This window comes from Parasteatoda tepidariorum, chromosome 12 (assembly GCF_982258835.1).
Source record: "Parasteatoda tepidariorum strain Cologne lab strain chromosome 12, Ptep-v5.0, whole genome shotgun sequence".
NCBI classification, from domain to species: Eukaryota; Metazoa; Arthropoda; class Arachnida; order Araneae; family Theridiidae; genus Parasteatoda; species Parasteatoda tepidariorum.
The window spans coordinates 12626577-12651326 of NC_141766.1; the positions used below are offsets into that span (position 1 = coordinate 12626577).

Sequence of the window (24750 nt, forward strand, 5' to 3'; positions counted from 1 at the left end):
ATTTGCTCGGGTCGGCGAGAGGAAAGGAAACTTTTTTCTTCGGTCTGTTAGCCCTAAAGTGAAGAGAAGCTACCCTCCCTGAAATGCGCTATCCTTGTTTTCATATTTTACTTTATATTCGTCGTTAAATAACCTGCCCAATTTTTGGGTTTATGACTACTTATGTTCAACTCCGTAGCCTTCTAATTTTGAACCCTATCCGGAAGACAAGGGAACTCATGGATCAAGTATTGAGAGAAATTTGCCTTCGTGGAGAACTTTTTTGACAGAAGCAACCCGCATTTGCGTTACATGGAGAGGAAGACCACGAGAACCTCCCACGGTTAGCCTTACGGCAAAGGGACTCTAACCCATGATCCGTCTACCACTTAGGATATTTCACGTCAGTACTGTGATCGGTGCAAACCAGAAGCGGATTCGAATCGACCAGTCATTGATGGGATTCGAACCCGGTTCACCTCATAGGAAGGCGAATTCATTCCCCTGAGCTATCGCGGCTCCATTGTTTCCATAACAGCAGACGGCCTCAGATTTGTGGCGGAGGGAGTTCTTACCATGGACACACTATATGATTATGATTATATAGTTAACATTGTTCGCCATGATTTTAAAATAGTGAAATTGTATCATAAATGATATCGATGGTATCAGTTTATCATTTTTATCCAATAACAATTGCCTAACTGGAGTAATCTAGAGTCCACTGATAGGGTGAAATATCTGAATCCCTCCTGATTTTCTGGGGAAAAGTTAAAGTTATTTAATCCATATGTTCAGCATTAAAAAATGTCGATAGAATGTGATATAGACAAATTAATACATTGAAAGGACGCACACAAAAGCAGATTTTTAAAAGAAACGTTATTATTTAACAGTTTAAAATATACAAATATTTTTACACAGCAAATTGAGTAAGCATATTTCTGAATAAACTCGTTGTATTTTTGTACAGTTTAGAAACATCTTAAATAATGCCCTATTTAATCAAGACTAAAATTAAATCTTTATAATGTACAGTTATTTTCTACAAGGAAGTTCTTTAAAAATAAATCTATAATTTCATCTACTATAAGTAATAAAAAAAATTACATGGACTGAAAACAATAAGAAATATTTTTCATGATTTTGGGAGATAGGAGCATTTGAATATAAAGTAATAAAATGTTTTCTTTAAGATTCCTTAAAAAAAGTTTTCTTAAGAAAAAATATAAGAAAAAACAGGAATACATAAGTATTTATGATATAAATAATTATTTCAGAAAAAAAAAACAATTTTAAAATGAACAGGAAATGCTGTGAAGACATTTGAATACGTAAAAATTATTTTAATTCCAATATTCATATTGCTTTTGACTAGTTTTAAGATCCATAAACTCATATCTTAATAAGATTAGATTTAGAATTATAATTTAAACTTTTCAACTCTTCGCATAATTAATTTTAAAAAAAGCCACAAACCAACTTTACAAACTTTACAAACCAAAACCATACAATTAATTTGACGCTAAAAGAACGTAAGTCATAATTTATTTTCTAATTTTCTATGCTTATGGTATCTTCTGTCGGCAATTATAATTAAGAAAATTTAGAAAAGTTAAATTTTAAAAACATATTTGAAATATGTAATAAAAATTCCGGTTTACATGATCTAAATTAAAGTTATTGGTGATTTAGCATAATTACAAAATCAACTAAGCCCTTAATGGACTAGTATGATTTATCGTTGCATTTCATTTAATTCATCTAAATTCTCAAACGCCTTTTCCAAAAATAAAATTTAAAAAAGGAAATAATGATTTCTAAACGTTTTTCTTTTTTTTTGGGGGGGGGGGACGAAGTTCAATTTTTTTAATTCTAGATAATTGATCCCGATTGTTTAAAGTAAATGTTTGTGATAATTGCAACGAACTGATTCAGTGGTTTTCTATATGATTCAACACATCTTCTGAAAATTCAGAATCACACAGTTCCTTTATTTCACTTTAACCCTTTGACGCATATGAAATACCGGTGTCCCTTTTATATATTTTTTTCTGGCTCTCTTATTACAAGTAAAAATATAATTTGATATTTTTTAAACATAAAAGCAGGCTAATAATTAATTAAAAATATCTGTTAGATTATCGGAATTATGTTTGTATCAAAATATAAAATTTAAAAAAAAAGTAGTTTTAATTTTTTTTATTCCTAAAAAAATGTATTTTTATTCCTATTAAAGAAATTTCAAAGATGAATAACTGTTTCTCTCAGATCTAAATAACTGAAAATGCGTACAAATTTGAAAAACTATTGTTTGGAAGTGAGCCATGTAGGAAGATTTTTCCTTTAGCGTAGAAAAAGACACCGGTAGCTTATGTTGCATTTCATAATCATAAATTATTGAAATGATAAATATAAGATTTTGACTTATTTTCACCTAAATTAATACAAAATGAAGACAAGAGTATGAAAATATGCTTAATAAAATTTATGCGTAAAGGGCTAAATAAAAATTTTTCAAATTTATCATTTAACTTCAAAATCCGACATTTATGTTAAAAAAATCAAATCTATTTTAAAAATGTCTGTTTATCAAAATCTATATGTAAAAAAAAATTCGCATTGATTTAATTTCTTATTTTTTGACCATTTGTATTACTATTGAAGAAAAAACATAAAGTTAAAAATATTCAATGCACTCCAACTCTAAACCAAAACTTCTTAAATACACTCTATAACAAAAAAATTGACGCACCAAGAACGCACTAAGACGCGCAAAATCGATCAATAGTAGAATTCCAGACTCGATCAGGCTGGAATGATGCCGACTGGGGACGTATAGTCTTTAGCGACGAATCCCGCTTCCAACTGTGTCCTGACGATCATCGAAGACGTGTTTGGAGACGCACAGGGCAGAGGGGGGATCCTGCCTTCACTATTGCACGCCACACTGCCGTCATTAGAGGTACACTTACTGCACAGCGGTACGTCGACGACATCCTAAGACCTGTTTTGCTACCGTTCCTTTTGCTGCGCCCTCTGGGCTGGTTTTTCAGCGGGACAATGCCAGACCACATACGGCACGTGTTGCTATGAACTGTCTGCAAGCTTGTCAAACTCTTCCTTGGTCTGACAGATCACCAGATCTCTCTCCCATCGAGCATGTCTGGGATATGATGGGAAGGAGATTGCATCTGACACTGAATGTTGATGACCTCGTTCGACAATTGGATCGAATTTGGCAGGAAATACCGCAAGAGACCATCCGGGAGCTTTATCGGTCTATGCCACGCCGTGTGGCAGCTTGTATCCAGGCTAGAGGAGGGTCAACACCTTATTGAACTTGTTACTGTAACTCTGCAATAAATTATTCAATTGTTCTGAAATTTTAATCATTTACTATTTTGTACATTGTCTTCCTATCCAACAATTTTCGTTTCAATCGGACAACTCCTTCTTGGTGCGTCAATTTTTTTGTTATAGAGTGTACTTCGAAAAAACTAAATATAAAAAAAATCTTAATAAAACTATTTATTATTTTCAAAACTGAATTTATTTCTTTGAGCCTTTTTATTACAGAATAATTATATATTTAGAAAACACTCCGAATGTGGCTTCAAAACAAAAAATATATCTTTAAATTCATTCTAAAATATTTACTTGAAAAGTCTTTTGTAAATTTTTAATTCGCATTTCGTAATGCACTAATTTAATGGAAGTAAAATGTTCACATAAATAGTCGATTTATACGACTTTTAATTCTAAGCCGTCAGATGACGTGTCATCATCCATATCTTGACAATCACATGAAGACAGTTCTGGTAACTTATCTCTGGAACTTTCATCAGAAGTAGGAACTTTAACTCGTAGGACGATGTCACTCAAATCAGGCTTGGGATTATGTTTGGTTGGAAGTGTTTGTTCTCTTGTACCGCCTGATGAAAGGAGTTCTCTTTCTTTCGAATTTCTCCATTTCATTCGACGATTCTGGAACCAAATTTTGACCTGCAAAAGATATAAAACTTGTGATGGACTTTTTTTAAAAAAAAAAAAATTAATAACCAACAATTTCTTGTCCACGTTGCATCGAAAATAATTTGTTAAGTGCGATAAAAAGGATCGCCTTGAATAACTTTTGATCTAATGATCGGATCTTCACGTTCTAGGACTTACTCTTAATGATTAGAAAGGGTACCCTAAAAATTATATTAGTTAATTACTGCAAACGATATTTGAAGTAACGGAATACGAAGCAAAGATCATCAGTTACATCATTTTAAAGAATGTAATTCTACATGACGAAATACAAAATTTAAGTGAAATTGGTCGAATAGATGCAGAGAAATTGAATTTTAAATAAGAAGTATTTTTAAAATTCGATTTTTCAGGAATTATTTGCTCAATTCGCTCAAGAACTATTCGCAAAAGCTATTTCGCTTAAATTTCACATTTTTTCATGTAAAATAATTACATTCTTTAAAATGATGTAATAAATTGTATACCTTACAATTCAAAATTATTATTTCAAATTTGTATTTTGTTTACCAACGGTGATAAAATAAAATGAAAAGCCTGCATCATTTGTACTGCCCTTTGCTTCCTCAAACATACCACGAAATCAGCTAAACTAATAAGGTTTCGACAGCAAATAAGGGTTCGGGGGAAAAAAGACAGTATCTTCACTTTTCACTACCTTTTAATTAGAAAAACTGCTGTTTTTCTCAGAACAGCAGTATACTGTTATTTATTTATTTTATTTATACGAAACTGAACACAATATTGGTGCAAATTATGCCCAGTTGTTGCTTGCTGAGTGTATAAAATGCTAATGAAATTTAAAGAAAGGTACCATACTGGTTTCATAATTTCAAGTATGGTGTCATATCAGGTTCCAAAATCCCCTGTTTGATTTCATACAAAAATTTAAATTACCAGTATGTTTATACTGATTCTGGTATAATCTCTAATGGTTCCAGTTAGTGAGCCGGAATATCCTGGTTGGTAGGGCACTGGGCCTTTGTCCAAGAGTCAGTGGGTTCGATCCCCACCGGCCGAAGACTGATGCACGTTAAATCTGTCGAGTCGCAAAGTCCCCCATGTTCCCATAACAAATCATACCTCTGAGGGTCCTGATCCAGGAGTTTCCTTGTCTTAATTCAAAATTAGTTCAAAATTAAAAGGCTACGGAGTTGAACGTTAGTAGTCGTAAACCCAAAATTGGGTCGGCTGTTCAACGATGGATATATAATGGTTCCAGTTTCCTTTTGCTACAAGTATTTTGATCTTTTTTTAACAGGATAATCTCTACCAGCCAATAGTAGCTGCTCGCCACAAAGTTTTTTTTTCTTTTCTTTTCTTCTAAGGAGGTATTTTTATATTCGTTGGGCTTCTTTTCCGAAGAAGGAAGTTGGTTTAATTAAATGGTTAACTCTGCAAATTTTACTGAAGTTCGTTACAATTACGGAAGCTGGGCTTTTTTCTCAAAAGAAGAAATGAGCCGTATTATTGTAATTAGCGATCAAACCCAATTTCTTAGTTTGTAGAGGTTGCATATTCGCATATTAAAAATTTTGTAAAGAACAAGAAAAAAATTTTTACTGAAATCTGCCAAAACACAAGTAAAGAAGGTGTTATAAAAAATATTAAAACTAAATTGATTGCTCTATGAAAGTTGGAGGATTTTTAATAATCACCTTTCAACACCCCTCTGTTTTAGTCAGAGTGATTTAGGTTCCTTTATAGTCCGGTTTTCCTCAGAGGGGATTCGTTATATTTCAATAGTTTCCGTTTTTACTTGTTTAATAAAAATTCACGGTCCCTAATGTAAATACTTTTTTACTACCTTTCTAAAAAGGATTCTAAAATTACACCAAATGTTCAATAATGATAAATTTTAACACTACTTTTTAAAATTATGTGAAAATGTAGACATTTGTGATTACAAATTATAACTCAGGCAGGGAAGAAAACGATATCGAAATCGAACGAACCTTTACTGAGGAAAGCGGGAATGAAAGCATTAAAACCTGTTAGATAGCGGTAAGGAAATTGAGAGAAAAACGATTTCTAAAAATGCCTTTAAATTTAATCCTTTAAAAAATAAAATTAGTACTGGTATTTTCAGTCTCCCCTTCCTCAGTAGTGTTTGCTCAATTTTGATAAGATTTTCGTTCATTTTTCCTCGTTTAAACACTGATTTTCTACTCTTTATGTGTCTACTTCATTTTTGACAAAGATTCTAAAAACAGATTTTAAAGGTAATCAGTGCGAAACACCCTTTATATTAAACATAATTTTTTTTAAAGTCAATCGCTTGCTACTGTCTACAGTCATTGTTTGATTCCCGTAAATGAAGCCCTAATAAGATTAATTTATATTTTTAAATCCATAAGAATCAGCCTAATACTTCCACTATTAAATCCGTTTAAATACAAGAAAATATTCATTCAAATGGCCAACTTATTAAGTAAGTGGTTAGAGAACATCAGCTCATTAAGTATTGAAAGAGCCATCAAAATGAGACACAAGTATACTAAAGGTAGATGGGTAATAACAAGGAGTAAGTCGCTCTTAGCAGCTGTGCAGTTTGGCCGCCTATTGATGCTTGTCTTACGCTTTCATATTTTTATGCAGTGCAGTCATTTATGCAGTCATTGTTTGAGTCCTGTAAATGAAGCCCTAATAAGATTAATTTATATTTTTAAATCCATAAGAATCAGCCTAATACTTCCACTATTAAATCCGTTTAAATACAAGAAAATATTCATTCAAATGGCCAACTTATTAAGTAAGTGGTTAGAGAACATCAGCTCATTAAGTATTGAAAGAGCCATCAAAATGAGACACAAGTATACTAAAGGTAGATGGGTAATAACAAGGAGTAAGTCGCTCTTAGCAGCTGTGCAGTTTGGCCGCCTATTGATGCTTGTCTTACGCTTTCATATTTTTATGCAGTGCAGTCATTTATGCAGTCATTGTTTGAGTTCTGTAAATGAAGCCCTAATAAGATTAATTTATATTTTTAAATCCATAAGAATCAGCCTAATACTTCCACTATTAAATCCGTTTAAATACAAGAAAATATTCATTCAAATGGCCAACTTATTAAGTAAGTGGTTAGAGAACATCAGCTCATTAAGTATTGAAAGAGCCATCAAAATGAGACACAAGTATACTAAAGGTAGATGGGTAATAACAAGGAGTAAGTCGCTCTTAGCAGCTGTGCAGTTTGGCCGCCTATTGATGCTTGTCTTACGCTTTCATATTTTTTGTCAGCTTTAGCATTAACGAATGTAAGCGTACGACATGGGGCTTAGAGGCGCAAGCCACTGAATTGCTTGAATATAAATGACGTCACAGCTGCAACCAATCATCGACCACAATGTGGAGGCGCGTATTGATTGGCAGTTTTTAGCGAAGAGTGATAACGCTGTCCCCTCAAGAGAAACATTAGCATACTTTTACTCTCTACAGATCAATAAGCATAGATTAGTGGATTTATATCAAGCCGACAGCATGCTCTCTGCACCCACACCGCGACGAGTCGGCGAAAAGTTCCACGAAACTAAAAAGGAGTTAGCTCGAAATGTTTTCACTGACAGATAAAAATTTCATAGGAATTTGAAAAACAAACATATCTTTACAGAATAACTATAAAATATAGATTTATGGAAACATTATAAATCGATTCACTAAGACTTTATGCTTGTAACACTTTTTAATGCTGCCAAATTTCAATAAAACGGCAGAAAATATTCAAAGTGAAGTTGCGGCACGCTGTAAAAACAGCTGAATATCCTATTTCTTTCATAGTTTATAAAATAAACATGCTTGGTTTAGTACAAAATTTTTCTATATTCCAAAGGTTATTGATCAAAACCTTCTTTTGTTTTGGATGGCTGGTTGATAGTGGAGTTAATGTCGGAGTGCCTGATTGATATATACAGTCTCAATCTATCTCTATCACATTCCTTATGAACTCATTGTAACGAATCAAACGGTGTTATAAACTACGTATGAAGCAAAAATAAAAGGGAGTCAACTAAAAAAATAATTAAAAGATCGCTTAGGTGTTTTGGAATTGAGGAACCAGAAGAAAATAAACCCCTTTAAAGGTTTGGAGTTGATGTGCTTTGAAGGACAGCATTTATAAAATATAACATTTTTAATTGTTTATCTCTGTTTGAGATTTGGTTAAGAAAAAATATGTAAGCAACTTTGATGGCGTAGTTGGCACCTGAACTCACAACTCCTAAATCAGTCACAACATCAGAAGGGCATGGAATATGTAATACTTTCAGCAGCTTGTAGATCTTTGGCTTTTTATAACAGGCAAATAAAGCATTCCCAAAACAACCTGTTATGTTCCAGCGAATCATAAAGGTTTCAACGTCCTCGAGCCTTTTGGCATGATGATAGCAATTGCCTGCTACCACTTAGAAAGGCTGGTACCCATCGAATTGAAGCTGGATGGACTTTAAGCCGCCACTGGGATCGAACCCCAACCCTCCACAATGAGAGCTCAGTGTCTTAACTACTGAGCTAACCTAGTTTCATAACAGATTAGACAAAATTCAATACAGTGGAGGGAAGATAGATGTAGCTGATCATAATTGAAGAACATGTTGAGCGACATTTTGTATTGAATTTGTGAAAATAAGTTTCAGAATGTATCGAAACATCAGGATGCTATTTGCAAATCATCTTTATACAAAGTAAACCATGTAACCTAAATATTTGGCCAAATGAAGCGATTTTTTTAAAAAAATGAATCCTACAATATACAACTTATTATTACAATATGTTATTCTTAAATATAACATATTTCAATGTTTTAAAATGCCACTTAACATTTACCAACTTCCGCAATTAAAGAAATATCGTAAATTATATAAAAAAATTTCTGAATGTGCATCAGAATAACCATACCTTCAAAAAAATTTTCAGGCAGTTTTTTTTTTCTTTTTTAGTTTCTTTAAATTTTCTTGCCTAGAAGACTCAATCAAAGCTGTAAAAATGATTATCTCTAAAATTGTGTATGCAATTATAATACGTAATGTAAATTTTATTTTATTATGAAATCCTCGTATAGATGAAGTAAAAACAACAAAACATAAATAATGTCAGATAAAAAGTTTACGTGTTGAAATTCTAAAAGCTTCGAAAAACAAAAATTGTTTATAAATCGATTCGATTCAAATATTCTTTTCAAAAGAGATTAAAAAGAAAACAATTCTTACTTTTTGATCAGAAATCCTCTGAAAAAATGTCTATTGCCAAGAAACTTGGAGATATTTTCGATTAACTATTAATAAATTAACTTCTCTGAGCAATCAAAGAACATTATTTCATTTTTTTCATAGTCTGAACTTAGCAACGGATTAAAATTAGGTATTGCTCTCGTGAACTTGCTTATGGTTATTTTAAATTACTCATTTATGGCGGAGACTTTGTTTGGCGGTTTTTTATGACTATCGCCAAACATATATAACTCCTTAGCCCCCCCCCCCAAGTTATGATCAAATCTTTTCGAAATTTTTTTGAGGGTCAGGAATCCAAATATAAAAAAATAAAAAATATAATTATTCAGAGAAAGTACGTTTTTGTGTCTGATTTCGTAACTTAATTATTAGTTTGCACTAATTAAATAGCATATTTGAGGTTACCCCCGGAGACCATTAAGATTGACACTTAGTACGAGAAAATTCACTCATTAGGAATGAAGGTTATTCAGGGTGATAACTTTTTTTATTTTGTTGTGTCTCACTGTTTACATTAAACTGGGGGAAAAAATAACATATTTACCTGTGAGTCTTTTAATCCTAGCTTTTCTGCTAGCTTTTTTCGATCTGGTTTGCTTATGTATTTTTGAAGTTGAAATCTTTTCTCAAGACCTTGCCTTTGAGCATCTGAAAAGACTGCTCTTCTCATCATTCCTCTTCTAGGTTTTCCTCGAGCAGCTGTTGCCCATGGAAAAGGAACTGTTGTTGATGGTGCAAGAGCTGATTGCGAAGTAGTAATTGTAATAGGAATATTTTGACCCATGATGGCATTATTTAAGCTTTGGTAACTGTGGGTAACATGTGGACTTGCTGTAAAATATTGAGAAAAAAAAACTAATTATGCACAGTAACAATCTTAATTGTACGAAAAATAGCAATATTTGACAATTAAAGCCGAATGATAAAAAGAGGTAGCTCTAAATACCAAGTTTTCCAAAACTAACAAGAACAATAATAATACAAAAATAAAAAATATCCTAAATTAGATTTGTCCTAGAACCTAAATCAAGTTCAACTAAAAATTAAGTTTCATCGAATAAATATTCTTTAAGCCATGCTCTAAAAATCATGATAAAATTACAAAATTTTAACAGCATAATAATAAGAACATATTTCATTGTTAGTTTTACTAAAATCATTACCAAACACTTACTTAATTACTGAAAATTACCCTGCTTTCTGCTGTTTCCGATGAATCAGATAATTTTTACCATATTCTAGTAATTTTCACCATACTTTTTTTTCTTGGTGTAAGTTCAAAAAAAAAATGTTTGACATAAATACAGCAAACTAATGAAACAAAGAGTTTTCTAATTCTTAAAAAATGGGGTTCCCATTTATGATTTTGAAGTCGCTTCAGGGGTGAGGTTGGTAGGTCAAGTTAAATAGCATTGAATATATCCTTCAAAAATATAAACGATATAATAACAAAAAAGGGGTACATAGTTTTATTTGCAATTTTTTCGGGAAACTTCACTCAAAAGTACATTTATTTAAAAGCATCAATAAGATGCAATATTTTAAAGAGCTACAAATTCATTTAAACATTACAATTTTAATTATTAAATTAAAATTTTCGGCATCTCAAAAATATCAACATGGTACTGTAAATTGGTTTCTCATGAAATCATTTTTTATAATAACTGTTATAAGTTTAAAGTTTTACGTTTCAGCTTTAAATTTATACAAATAAGTCATTAAAAAGTTTTACGTATAACCAATTACCAAAACTGCTACTCTCAAAGTCTTTTAGTACGATTTTTTTAGGGAAGAGGAAATAAAATTTTTAAATACTGGAACGTTAGTGACATAAATTTTATTGAAATACAACTAAGATTTTATTATTATTTATTTTATTAAATTTATTTTATTTGAAAAGCTGTTACGTTTTTATGTAAGTTCAAACTTTATAAAAATATTCCTTAAAAAAGTTTAATTCTTAACCTATTACCAAAAGTGCTACACGCAAAACTAATACCGTCATAAGTAATAACCATTTAAGGAAGGAAAAAAAGCTCTTAAAGGAGGCGACAAGAATTTCATTATTATTTAAAAATAAACCAAGATGCAATATTTTGAAATGCTATGCATTCATTTAATTACTATACGTTGAATCATAGAACTAATATTTTCAGTATCTAAAAAATATCATCACGTAAATAAATTTTTCATGAATTTTTTTTATTGTAATTCTATTGATTTTGAAAAGCTTCTACGTTTTTATGAAAGTTCAAAATTTATTAAAAATAATCTTCAAAAAAGTTTAACTCTTTACTAATCATCAAAATTGCTTTATGCAAAGTTTTCACAATACATTTATTTGATTACTATTAATTTAAATCATAAAATTAAAATGTTTGCCATCGAAAAAATATCAACATGCTATTCTAAATAGATTTTCACGAAAAAACATTTCTTGAAATAATTTTAATAATTTTGAAAAGCTGTTACATTTTTATATAAGCTAAGAATTTATAAGAAATATTATTTAAAAAAGTTTAACTTTTAACTAATAACCGAAATTGCTTGACGCAATGTTTTCACTCGACATTCATTTAATTATTATAATTTGAATCATTAAATTAAAATGTTTCGCATCTAAAAAACTTTTATCATGCTATTGGAAACTGATTTTTCAAGAAAATAAATTTTTACAATGATTTTATTAATTTTGAAAAGCTGTTATGTTCTTATGTAAATTCAAAATTTGTAAAAAATATTCTTCAAAAAAATTTTAACTCTTAATCAATTACCAAAACTGCTACACACAAAGTTTTGTAACAATTTTAGGAAGAAAAAAAGCGCTTACTTAAAAAGAGGAAAGAAGATTTTTAAATGCTGGAATGTTATAGCGTCACAAATTTCCTTCAAGCATATCTAAGATTTTATTATTATTGGAAAATATTGTCAAGAATCAATACTTTGAAGCGCTATACACTCATTTAATTGCTATAATTTGAATCATAGAATTAATATTTTCGGCATCTAAAAAATATCAACAAGCTATTGTAAATACATTTTTCGCGAAAAATTTTTTCGACCATAATTTTACTGATTTTGAAAAGTTTTTATGTTTTTATGTAAGTTCAAAATTTATAGAAAATATTCTTAAAAAAGTTTCACTCTTAGTCAATAACCAAAAATGCTATATGCAAAGTTTTCACTCTGAACATTAAACAAAAAATAGCTTAAATACGTAAAGGGAAAAAGATTTTTTGAATGCTGGAATGTTAGCGTCACAAATTTCATCCAAATATCACTAAGATTCAATTGTATAAAATAATTTTTCTTCAAAAAAAATTAAAAGAAGCATCTTAGTTATATCTCATTTTATTGTCAATAAATTAAAATATTACAACCCTGAGGGAGATATAAAATAAAATTAACAAAACACAGTCTGTGATAAGTACTTCAATTATAATGTTTCCAGAAAAGAACTTGCATAAAAACGCATCGTCTAACCATCAACCATAGAAACACGATATTATCTCTAACAGTGAAATAGCCACTCTTGACTAACTGACAGCAAACCAATAATATGAACCTGTCTTGTTTTCATCCATGTACAATGAATTTATTTAGTTCTTTCATTTTTATTAACGTAAATGGCGCACGCTAAACTCTTGAGATACCGCTAAAGCCTCATATTTTAACACTTTTGCGTCGATAAAAAGCAAATGCGACTTAAAAGGCAAATAAGTGGTGGAGTGCGCTGCTTATCAAAAAAAGAAGGCTTCCTTTGTGTTAATGGTACTTGTGACAGGCGCCTATATTATTAACGACGACCAGGTGTATTAATAGGAATTTGTTTATAAGACCACTTGTTAAAAGGTTAACTTTGAAGTGGCTTTCCTACTGATATCCGATCTTAGAAACATTGAGTTCTTGATGATGTCGCCGTTTTTTCTTGATTCAACTAAATGTCGCTCAAATAAACAATGAAACTTAAGTTTGAACTGATATTTAAAACCTCGACTTGCTTACTTGCATTAAGTACCCTACTTTAATAGGAAAGAAATTATTCTAACGAGATTTTATGTTACTTTTTAACGACGCAAAATTTTTAATGTCCTTCAGCGCTCTGAAGATGTGTAACTTTCAAACTGATTTTGTTTAGATTAATGAATTTAATATGCGGCTTGATTTGTGGATCATTAAAGGGTTCCCAATATATGAATCATGACCCGAATCTATGATGGAGCCTTTAAGAAGGGGTCACCAAAAAGGAATTGTTCCCTGCAAAAATTAATTTTATTGACTTTTTATTTATTTATTTTTTTTAAAATTTAAGTTTTGATTATATTTGAGTTAAAATATTATCAAAGCAGGGAAAAATGACTATTTCGCAGTCCTATTCTTACTTAATTTATGAATCTTGGTTAAATATTTATAAAAATATTCTGTAAACATTTTCAGGTACTTGTTGTGTTTATTTTTCAAAAATTTTGACGCCCCAGCTTTCATATGAAAAACGTTTCTAAGGATACTTCTTCCAGTTTATCAACTCAACTATATTATTAATATCCCATAATTAATTAGTGTAGCAATATGATTGTTATTGATGATTCCCTATATTTTTCACATGGTTCTATTCTATTAAAAATTCTTCTACTTTACTATAATTAAAACCGTAACTTGCTTACTTGAATCAAGTTCTCCTCTTTCGAAGGAAAAAAAATATTCTAATAACATTATATGTTACTGTTTAAGGACGAAAAATGTTTAATGTTTCAATCTCATGTTTTTTCTTTTGTTTTTTTTTTTTAATTATCAAATTCAGGGTGTGTATCGATTTATATATATCGTGTTAATTAGGAGGAGTCTTAACACTATCAGATCTGTATATCCGAAGGATTAAAAAGTAAAAAAGCATCATTATTCACGAACATTTATCAAAAAATGACATCGCACCCAAGTTCGATATTTTTATTTAGCTATAAGTAACTCATCTGATTAATTTATGAAATTTATGAGAGAGCTTTCAAAAATTTTGATTATATTCTTTCTAGAAAATAGTTGTTTGTTATGGTACTAGGATTTCTGAAATTACATCTCAAAACACAATTGCGCTCTCACTGAATTTATTAATATATATATATATATATATATATATATATATATATATATATATATATATATATATATATATATATATATATATATATATATATATATATATATATATATATATATATATATATATATATATATATATATATATATATATATATATATATATATATATATATACACCGAAGAGCCATTACATTACGACTATCCTCCATCTATAACAATGGGTTCTCCCAGGTTTTCATGGTTTCTCGCCCAGGAACAATGTTTTCATGGGGCACATTAGGACCCACGCTACCCCCTAGCAATGTGAGGGAATTGCAGGACCAATTAGTGAGCGCTGGGTACCAGATACCTCTGACTACCTATCAGCACCTTGTGGAATCAATGCCACGGCGGATGCTAGCAGTTTTGAGGGCTAAAGGTGGTCCTACATGTTATTAGCAGGGTGGTCATAATGTAATGACTCTTCGGTGTATCTATATATACTTAAAAAAGTTGGAAATTAAAACACATTCATTATTTTTAAGAGCTATCCAATAATACCAAACTCGATCTTTCACCACTCTGGGGGTGGGGCACAGTGGCATAGTTAGCTGGGACTAGACGGGATACTTGCTCCTAGGTCCTACCTTAGAGGGAAGACAAATTCATGAAATATGAAAAATGTTTAAAAATACAAAATTCCTGGGTAAAATGCATTTAAGCATCCAAGTGTAATATAACCTACATTTTGCAACACACACACCGTTAAAATTGAAACCAAATCGAAAAAAATTATGATATTATCAATTAACGATGCCTTAATCATTATGTAAAGTTGCAGAATATTTTGTTTAATATGAAATAAGAAAGAAAAAGCATTGCCAAGTGCACTTGATATAAGCTTTTTGTAAATAATCTGAAACTTAAATTACTCCAAAAAGTCGCTTAAAATCCTACACCATATCATAAGGGGTGCAAAGCAAAAACTGAGTTTGTCCCCAGCCCTAGCTATGCCTCTGGTGATGCATGGGCTACTTTGAAATCTCAAATTTGAATCACTACTTTTTATTGCAGTTTCGGATTCTCTAAAAAAAAAAAAAAAAAAAAAATTCCATTTGAGTTGTTGACTTATACATTTTGTTTCACAAATAGCGCTGTAACCGAGAAAATTAAAAAGGGTCTTCAAAAAATACTTTCAACTAGAATAAAAATGCGAAAATTATTTTTTAATTGTTGGAATCGGAATTTTATTACGAAGTAAAAATTTAGATGCGTGATTTTAACTGAAAAATTCGAATTGATCCTCTTAAAGAGATTATCAATCAATAATTCGAGGGCTCAGACCTGAATTTGGATCTTCAGAAAGGGGTCGACAAGAGCAAAAGCTCTTAGAATATAAAATTTAAATCATTGATTTTTCTGTAATTATAAACCTTGAACGTTTTTCCACTTAAACTGGTAGTAAAACAGAAAGAAATAATCATAGTTTGGCAGTTCTTTGATTATATAGTTTGTGTATCCTGGTATTATTTAGTTTATCAATCATATTAATATTTAGTTTAATAATATTATTATTTAACTTATCAATTCAATCCTATTATTATTATCAGTCATATCATTATTTAGTTCTTTTTAAATATTTGGATCATTTTTAATCCCTTCGATCTAAGTTTCGACCAAACGTCCTAGTTTTAGAATAAGTCTTTAAATTATGTATTCTTCATTTTTAGTATTTTTAACGGCGATACCCGATGTCCAATTACTAGAAATACATGCAAGAATTGAAGCATCTATCAAATTGCTCAGTTTTTGACTCGTCCGTAAAAGAGAAAATAAGTAAAAATTCCCCTAGCCATTTGCAGGTAAAAGGTAAACGCATCTTAATTAATTTTCAAAATAATATGTAATTACTTGCAGCTTAAACTTATTCAATAGCACAAATTAGATGCCCAATTCAGTACTTTTATTGGAAAAAATGTTTTCATTTTGGTTAATTAATGCCTAGTGTTTGACTATTAAAACATTTTTAATTAGTTTCGTAATTGGCAGAATGTTATAATATTTCATATTTATACGATACAGTGCAGTGATCTAACCAATCAATGATTTTTTATCTGACCAATTCATAGTTCAGGGGCAAAAAAAAACTCTCCCGCCGAACTTTTAGTTTAGCAACTGGTATTAATTATTTCAGTAACAGGAATTTTGATGCATCGTTCAAAAAATTAATTTTTTATTGAATAATTTTAGTTTCAAAATACATCATAGAATCCCGAAGCATGTTTGACTGTCAATTTTGAATTGAGGCTAAAATGTTATCCCGTTGAAAAAGTTATCCAAAGTGAAGTTATCCAATTGAATGATTTTAGTTTCAAAATACATCATAGAATCCTGAAGCATGTTTGACCGTCAATTTTGAATTGAGGCTAAAATGTTATCCAGTTGAAAAAGTTATCCAAAGTGGGGTTATCCAGTTGAATGATTTTAGTTTCAAAACACATCATAGAATCCTGAAGCATCAATCTAGACCGTCAATTTTGAATTGAGGCTAAAATGTTATCCAGTTGAAAAAGTTATCCAAAGTGAGGTTATCCAGTTGAATGATTTTAGTTTCAAAATACATCATAGAATCCTGAAGCATGTTTGACCGTCAATTTTGAATTAAGGCTAAAATGTTATCCAGTTGAAAAAGTTATCCAAAGTGAGGTTATCCAATTGAATGATTTTAGTTTCAAAATACATCATAGAATCCTGAAGCATGTTTGACCGTCAATTTTGAATTAAGGCTAAAATGTTATCCAGTTGAAAAAGTTATCCAAAGTGAGGTTATCCTGTTGATGTTAACGATTGAACCCTTAGACAATTAATCCGCAACAAAGTATTACATTATATGTTAATATTAGATAATAATCAATAAAACATAATTTCAATTTCGTTAAAAGTTAATTGCTACTTTCAAACTGCAAGTTGATTTCAACTGGGAAATATTAAAATTTTAAATTAATTTTCAGAGTTAGGAAGGAGATCTTTAAAAAGATGATGAAACTATATTTAACTGATTCTTAAAATAAGTTTTTAAACTTCATGCAACTTGTAAGCTTTTGCTGTTAACAATCTGATATACAGAAGAAAAAAAACTTTCGTCTATAATACATTTTTAAAACGAAATTTAAAAATAGAATTTTAGAAAACAATTTACAAATTACATTTTGGAAAATAATTAAAGAATTGAATTTTGAAAAACAATTTTTAATAAAAGCATTAATATTGTTTGCTCAAAAAAACGCATTATTAATTTTTCTCTTAAATAATATTCTTCAATAAGACATGATATATGACATTTTTGTTTAAAAAGTATAACACTAAATTAATAAAAATATATAAAAAAACCAATATTTACCTGTTATGAAAGGTGATCTAAAGTTAACGTACTGCAATGGCGGTGGCTGCCGATAATGCCTTGGTATGCTTTTATTCATTTGATAAGTATAGGGACTTAAAGGTGAGTTTAGATATTCATCTGAAAAGATAAATAAAAGTTCTCATCTAGTAGCTTCGTTCTTTTGATTAAATAAAGTTTGAAATAAAAAATAACTATCGATAAAATTGTTGAAATTGTTTGCAATATAAACTATCCTTTTTGCAGCAAATAATTATTATTTTATTTATAATGTAAAGAATCAATATCTGATTACATTTGTAAGTGAATTATGATAATGTGTTTGTTTTGGCATATTATATACTGCAGAACATAAAATCTAAATTAAAAGCTCTTAATTGAAGAAATGAAAATATAATTCATAGCAAATGGAACATTTAATACAAAGCTGAACGTACTATTATTAAATTAAAAGAAAGCTAGTTACCATACCATGCAGAAAATAAAAATAATATATTCTTAGTACTTTTTTATTAATTACTTATAGACGAGTAACTGAAAACGTTTAGATTTAAAGGAATTGGAAATCTTTTGAATATTATCGGTTTATCAAGGTTTCTCAAATCGACAATAATAATGGAGTAATTATCGTCTGTTGGGCATTTTTTTTATCTCAGCCACAAACAGTTGGAAGTCTTTGAACTTTTGAACTTGTTTACCTATAAGTTTGGGTACTTAGTTAAGTTAGATAACTGTACTAATAGCTTGGTTGTTTTACTTAGAACTAAAATCATACGGAAATCAGTTAATGTTGAATAAATAGAACAAATACCAACCTTTCATAACGCATACAATTGATTCTGCCATATGCATAATATTTATAATATGAGTGATAAAATAAAATGTCTCTAAAACTATAAAAATTTAAGTAGAGTTATGGAATATGCACCAGGAAAAAAGTATAGTCAAAACTACCATTATATGGTAAAATTTACCATGTTTCTGTCCCTATGGGAACACTGAAAAGCTAGGTAATATTTATCGAAGCCGTTAGACAACGATTTTGGTAAAATTATTAAATTAACAATAAATTACGGTTTTACTACCATGCCGTTAGGTAGTAAATGTGGTGAAATTTAATAATTTTGCCATGATATTTTAGATTTTGGCATAAAAACCATTTATTCTATTGAATTTACTTTTCTGTTTTCTATTTTTTTACTAAATATGTCGTAATAAGAGCTATAATTTTGAATACCATATGAATTGAATACCATATGCACGGAAAAATACCAAATGAATGGTTTAAATATCGTATATTTTGGTTTTATTAACCAAAATTACGTTGTTGTTGTTTCACCAAAAATATCATTAGCATACAGTATGGTAATGTTACACGATTTTTTTTCCATGTGAAATCAATGAATATTTAATTAATAATCTAGATTTCTTTAATTATTATGATGAATTATGCTAATATTTTATTTAACTTAGAATAAAATAAATTATTTCGCTGTTAGTGTTATTTGAAACATAAATGGAGAAAAAAACCAGAGTATTTTGATCTGTGAAGCATTATGTATACATCTCGAAAATGAAAAATAAATGAAAAGAATGAATTGCCTTTAATAACTTTTATTATACTTTTCAAAAAGTTATATGCATGATTAAAATTAACAGTGTTTTTAAATGTTCATTGAATACATTGTGTACTTAAGTGTACAAAATTAGAAAATTTAATAAAATGTATTATAAAAAGCTAGCAAAACAAGCTCTAGATATCTAATTAAAATTATTTATTTGGGATTACCTTTTAAGAAAAGGAAATCAGAATAATATTGCAAGGATCGAATTTCCCACGACTTGTGTTTCAGTTCATATTTGACAGATAGCGGCTGAAATCCCATCCTATATTTTGACGCTTAAGAATCAGAATCCGTCCAAAAACTTTTGTTTATAAGAAAAAAGAAAAATGAACTTGATATTTTTTAAATGAAAAATGGCGTTTTGAACGTTTTAAATAGTTTCTCCAATCGAAAATCTGTGGATTGTGAAAAATTTATTATTGAAAAAAAAAATTGTGGATTATACAAAAATAATACAGAGGTGTCCCGTAACCACCACCATGAATATATAGATTTGAAAACCTTACAAAATAGGCGTAAAAAGAGTATATGCATTAGCATATTAAAGGTGAGGACAAGAAGAAATTTTTTTTTTATTTTATTCTGACGATTTATTACAGAGAACTAAAGATCGGGAAAGCCTGATCGGTAGGGCGCTGGGCCCATGTTCGAGAGTTTGTGGGTTCGAACACCACTGGCCGAAGACTCTCTGTGTAGTAGATGAGCACTAATCCACGTTAAATTTGTCGAGTCTCAAAGTCCTCCATGTTATCATAACAAATCAATACCACTGGGGGTACTGGATTGGAGATTGATCGTTCTCTGATTCAGGCCAAAATTACGATCTATGGATGAATGAAAGGATGTATGAATGGGTTCGCCCTATAAACGGGTGTGACGTATGGGTGTGGCAGAAGTCGAATTCTTGGCTATAGATGGCGCCACTGGAAAGCAAAAACAATTGCAACCCTCCTGCCTTAACAGGCATACGAGAGAGATTATAGAGAACTGCGAAATTAAAGTCATCAAAACCTGTTTAGTGTTCAAATAAAACGTAACAGTGCATTTAATCATCGTCTTTTACCTCTTTCTAATTTCACTTATCCCCCTGAGAAGTTAATATTTGTACCTTGTTGTTATTATTTTTTATTGCGTATTTGGGTTAACTTTATTGTTAACAAATTATTTTCTTTATTTTTGTAACTATTTTCAGTCTCCAAAAAAATAAAACTGGCGTCTCATTTGATTTTTATGAATCTGTAGCTTTAATGTCAGAAAGTAAAGAAACAATTTTTTTTAAAAACCTACCCTCTTTATCGAAACTATTTTGAATCAATCACAGAACATTTCTTCAAATTAAGTTAAATATGTTTCACTACGCAATTCATAAGAATTATTTATTTATTTATTCATTTTTATATTATTCTTACCTCCCTGGACTGTTTCATATAACACCATTCTCCCACCTTCAATATAAGCAACCATTACTCGAACAGAAACCAGACTTCAGAATTTCCCAATTCTGATTTCAAAAATTCCGACTTTTATACAATTGCAACCTCTAAAAGGGCGCAATAACTGATTCTTAAAAACAATACCTGATCTTTTTTTATTGGGTTCTTAAAGACGAGATCCTGAAAGCACGTGTCCGCCATAGCGATCGCAGCTGCTTCCAGGGATAAGTAGAGTGGGGATGTAGGAAGATGAGAAAGCGATAAATCTTTTCCCCCTCTTTCATCCCTCCCATCCTGCGTAATTAAATGATAATAATGAACCCCAGGTCGCACCTGACACGCAATTATTGTTCCACGTCACCAACACGTGACAACTGTGTTCAGATGGGGTGGTTTTTTTATTGTTGTTAACTTTTATTGGCTCTTTCATTTTGTGGTAGTTGTTTTATATACAGTGGTTACGAAACAATTTATCGAGAGAATATTAAAATATTTATTAGTTTTGAAATTTAATTAAATGTAATAGCTTTAATTGATTGTTTTTAACAATTTTTAATAAGGCTAGCATACAAAAGTTAAAATTCAAAAACACAACAAATTTTAAGATTTGTTTGGTAATGTTTCTAAGCTTTCATGACTACGTTCTTTTTCTCAACAGTCTTAATAATAATTAAAAATAAATAATATTAATTTTGATGCTAGCTGTTACGAAACTAAAAATTATCTTGATAAATTGCTTAATTATTTTATAAACTTAGCTAAATGTAGTAGATTTACTCAATTGCATTTAACTATTTTAGTGAGCATAAAATACAAAAGTTAAAATTCAAAAGCAAAATTCAAAAACACAACAAATTTAAAGAAAATATTACATAGTGAATGCTTTTTTTATTATGTTCTTTCTTCAACATTCTTAATATAAAGCAAAATTATTAATTTTGATGCTGAAAAATCTAGTGATTACGAAACAATTTATTAAGAAAATATTAAATAATTATTATCTGTATGAGAATTTTAAACTGCCTAATATCATCTCTAAACGTTAAAGTGGTAATTTAAAGAAAGGCAATTCCTTCTTGAATTAACGTTAATTTGTTAATTTACTCCCTTTATTATAAATCTCTAAGACTCGTGGAAAATTAAATATGGTATCATCAAAATTTAAGTCCGGTGTATTATATAGAGACGAATGTCTCTTTTTTTTATCTGTTTAAATCCATGTTGAGAAAAAAAAACATAGACAAAACTACCAGAACATGGTAAAATGTACCATGTTTCTAGTTCTATGGGATCACCAAAAAGTTTGATAGTTTTTACCGATGCACTTTGGTAAAATTAGCAATAACATATGGTTTTACATTATGTGCTGATGAAATTTGATAAAAGTGGTAAGGTTTGGTAATTTTATCATGCAACCTTAGCTTAAAAAGCATTTATTATGTTAAATTTACTTTTAAGTTTTGTATTTTTTACTAAATGTGTGGTAATAAGAACTAAAATTTTGAAAACCAGAATTTCCTATGAACTCTTACCTTAAGAAACGAAAAATTAGCAAATAGCTAGCTTCAATACAGCATATTTTGGTTTTATTAACCAGAATTATTTTATTTTTTTTGCTAAAAATGTCACTGTTTAGAACGTTAATTATGCCAGAATTTCTTTCTCGGTGCAGTAATGAACCAAATACACAAAAATATCTTATGCCTACTTGGTGGTCGTGGAGTTTCTTGACAGTTTTTGACAATTCGCTCTTTTGACAGTTTTGAAAACGTGGCTCATAATTTAACTGTCCTTGAATTATAACAATCACTGAATCTTTTGAAATAATTATTTTCTTCATAAATAAATAAAAGATAATATTGAGAAAATCGCTGTCGGGATAATTCTTATTGTAAAAACGTTAAACAAAAAGCGAAAATATCCTTTACTGTCATAGGTTTTTTTTTTTTTTCAAACTTAAGGAACATCTCGAATGAAGTTAATCAATCTTAATTATAGGGCAATAAGTCCCCCTTACATTGAATTTGATTTATTAATTGTTGAAAAGTCGAATAAAATTTAATCTTTTAATATATCAAGTGTGAGATTTGGAACATCATTTTCTTAATAACTCTAATTGTATAAGAGTAAAACAAAAACCGAAATTATCTCTCACAGTCTTGCTTTTCAAACTCAAAAAGCATCTCTAATGATTCTGAGGAATCTATAATTCCCTTTTACATTTTAATAATTCTATAATTTCCTTTTTGCTTCGCATTTATTTTTAAAATTGCTCTAAAGTCAAATCGAATTGAATATGTGAATTCATCAAATTTAGCATTAGGAAAATTATTTCTTGATAATTCTAATTGCAAAAAAGTAAAACAATAAGCAAAAAATCTCACTCACTCTCTTGGTTTTTTTTACACTTAAAGAACATCTCTAATGATGTAAAGCAATCCCTATTACAGGACAATAATTCCCCATCATTTCGAATTTGATTTAATAATTGTTGTAAAGTCAAATGGAATTGCATATTTTAATATAATGAGCATACTTATTCCAACCAATGTCTTGTACGGATACTTTAATTCCCGTATGCCCATTTAAATATAGAACATTAAGGATAAGTTCACCCTCAGTTATTTACATTTGCATGGACATTAAAGTCATATTCATAAAGATCATTACCATAAATCAAAAACAACTGCGAGATTCTCCATTTAGACGGATTTGAGTGATTTTCTAGTATAATTTTTTTTCTTCAAATAAAGAATATATAATCATAAAGTTGCTAATGGGAAAACAATAGAGCTCATTTAAATAATTTCTAGTTTCTCAACTGTTTGTGTAAAATGATTCGAACTTTATCCGAAATTTCTAACAATTTAACTTTTCCTAATGGTTCTTTATTTATTGCAAACATTTAGAAGTATTAAGCTTATATATTAAGTTTTATCAAAAACTCCTTAAATAATACATAGTTATCCTTTAGTTGGAAGTTATTACTTGGTAAAAAAATGCTTTGTTGACTAATTTCAGTTATTTGTTTTTAGAAACTATTTTTTTTATTGCTTATGGTATTCTTATTACCAAGGAAAAATAGCTTTTAAAATAGTAGTTTTCTTCATAAGACTATTAAAACTAAATTTATCAGTTGTTCAAATTATAAGAGTATATTTTACAGATCATTTGAGGAAGCATTTTTCTGTAAATAGCGTTATGAAATCTGGCGAAAGATTTTTTGTCTTAATATATCTGATTGAATAGTTTTAAGAGTAATAAGTAAAAATCATTTCTCTATAATGACTAATTTTTAAAATGGTTCAGGAATCAGTCTGTCTTGGCTTTAGCAGTTCGCGAAAATTAGATGAATCAAATTTGCAGTTTTTTTTTTTTTTTTTCATTTGAATTTGGAGTGTTTGTTATAGTTTACTAAAATCAGACAATTTTATAGTTTGCTTTCCCACGATACATTAAATCGTGAATCGTGATGAATGCTTGTAATTAAAAATACTAAGAGCTTATTTTGCTCTTTAAAACTAACTACAAATGAAGACTAGTTTTTCTTCTTTTCCACCTTACTTTCAGTTCAAAAATCAGGTAAATTGAGCTTTTGGATCTAAAGCTTCATATTCTTGTAATCAATTCAGGAATGTCAAGGGCTCAGACTCATGGAGCAATGGGTAAGCATTGGCATAATGCAATATGAAACTTAACAGCTCGATTGTTAAGGGGGGGGAGGTAAAGGAAACATACCACCAAATAATAGTCTCATAGCATTTTATTGAAATTTCAAGTTTGATTGTCAATTGTACTTTTTATAATACATGACGAGTATTCACGTCATACGCATGGCAACAAATATTTCGACCGCTGTGTAGACACGTCTTATGTGTACCGCAACAGAGATTTCACCCGATGTGCATTCACGTCAAATGTGCTTCGACGAAAAAAAAGGAAGGAAAAAAACTCTTTTTTTTCGTCATTAAAATGCA

The 24750-nt window shown here is 29.7% G+C and overlaps 1 protein-coding gene across 2 annotated transcripts in view; it reads right to left on the bottom strand.

The window, feature by feature from the left end:
• Window positions 1–3509: 3509 nt before the first annotated feature.
• The window catches only part of LOC107437392 (homeobox protein DBX1), a 49357-nt gene continuing 28116 nt past the window's right edge, over window positions 3510–24750 (bottom strand). Inside the window, exons 1-4 of one of the 2 annotated variants that reach the window (XM_043047015.3) lie at window positions 20750–21008; window positions 17716–17835; window positions 9784–10070; window positions 3510–3984 (exon numbers count right to left, since the gene is read on the bottom strand). In XM_043047015.3, the coding sequence (XP_042902949.2) occupies window positions 3724–3984; window positions 9784–10070; window positions 17716–17835; window positions 20750–20804 (723 nt within the window). In that variant the 5' untranslated portion in view covers window positions 20805–21008 and the 3' untranslated portion in view covers window positions 3510–3723. Of the gene's footprint in view, window positions 3985–9783; window positions 10071–17715; window positions 17836–20749; window positions 21009–24750 lie in introns of those variants that run through there. The other variant, XM_043047013.3, reaches the window with a different exon arrangement.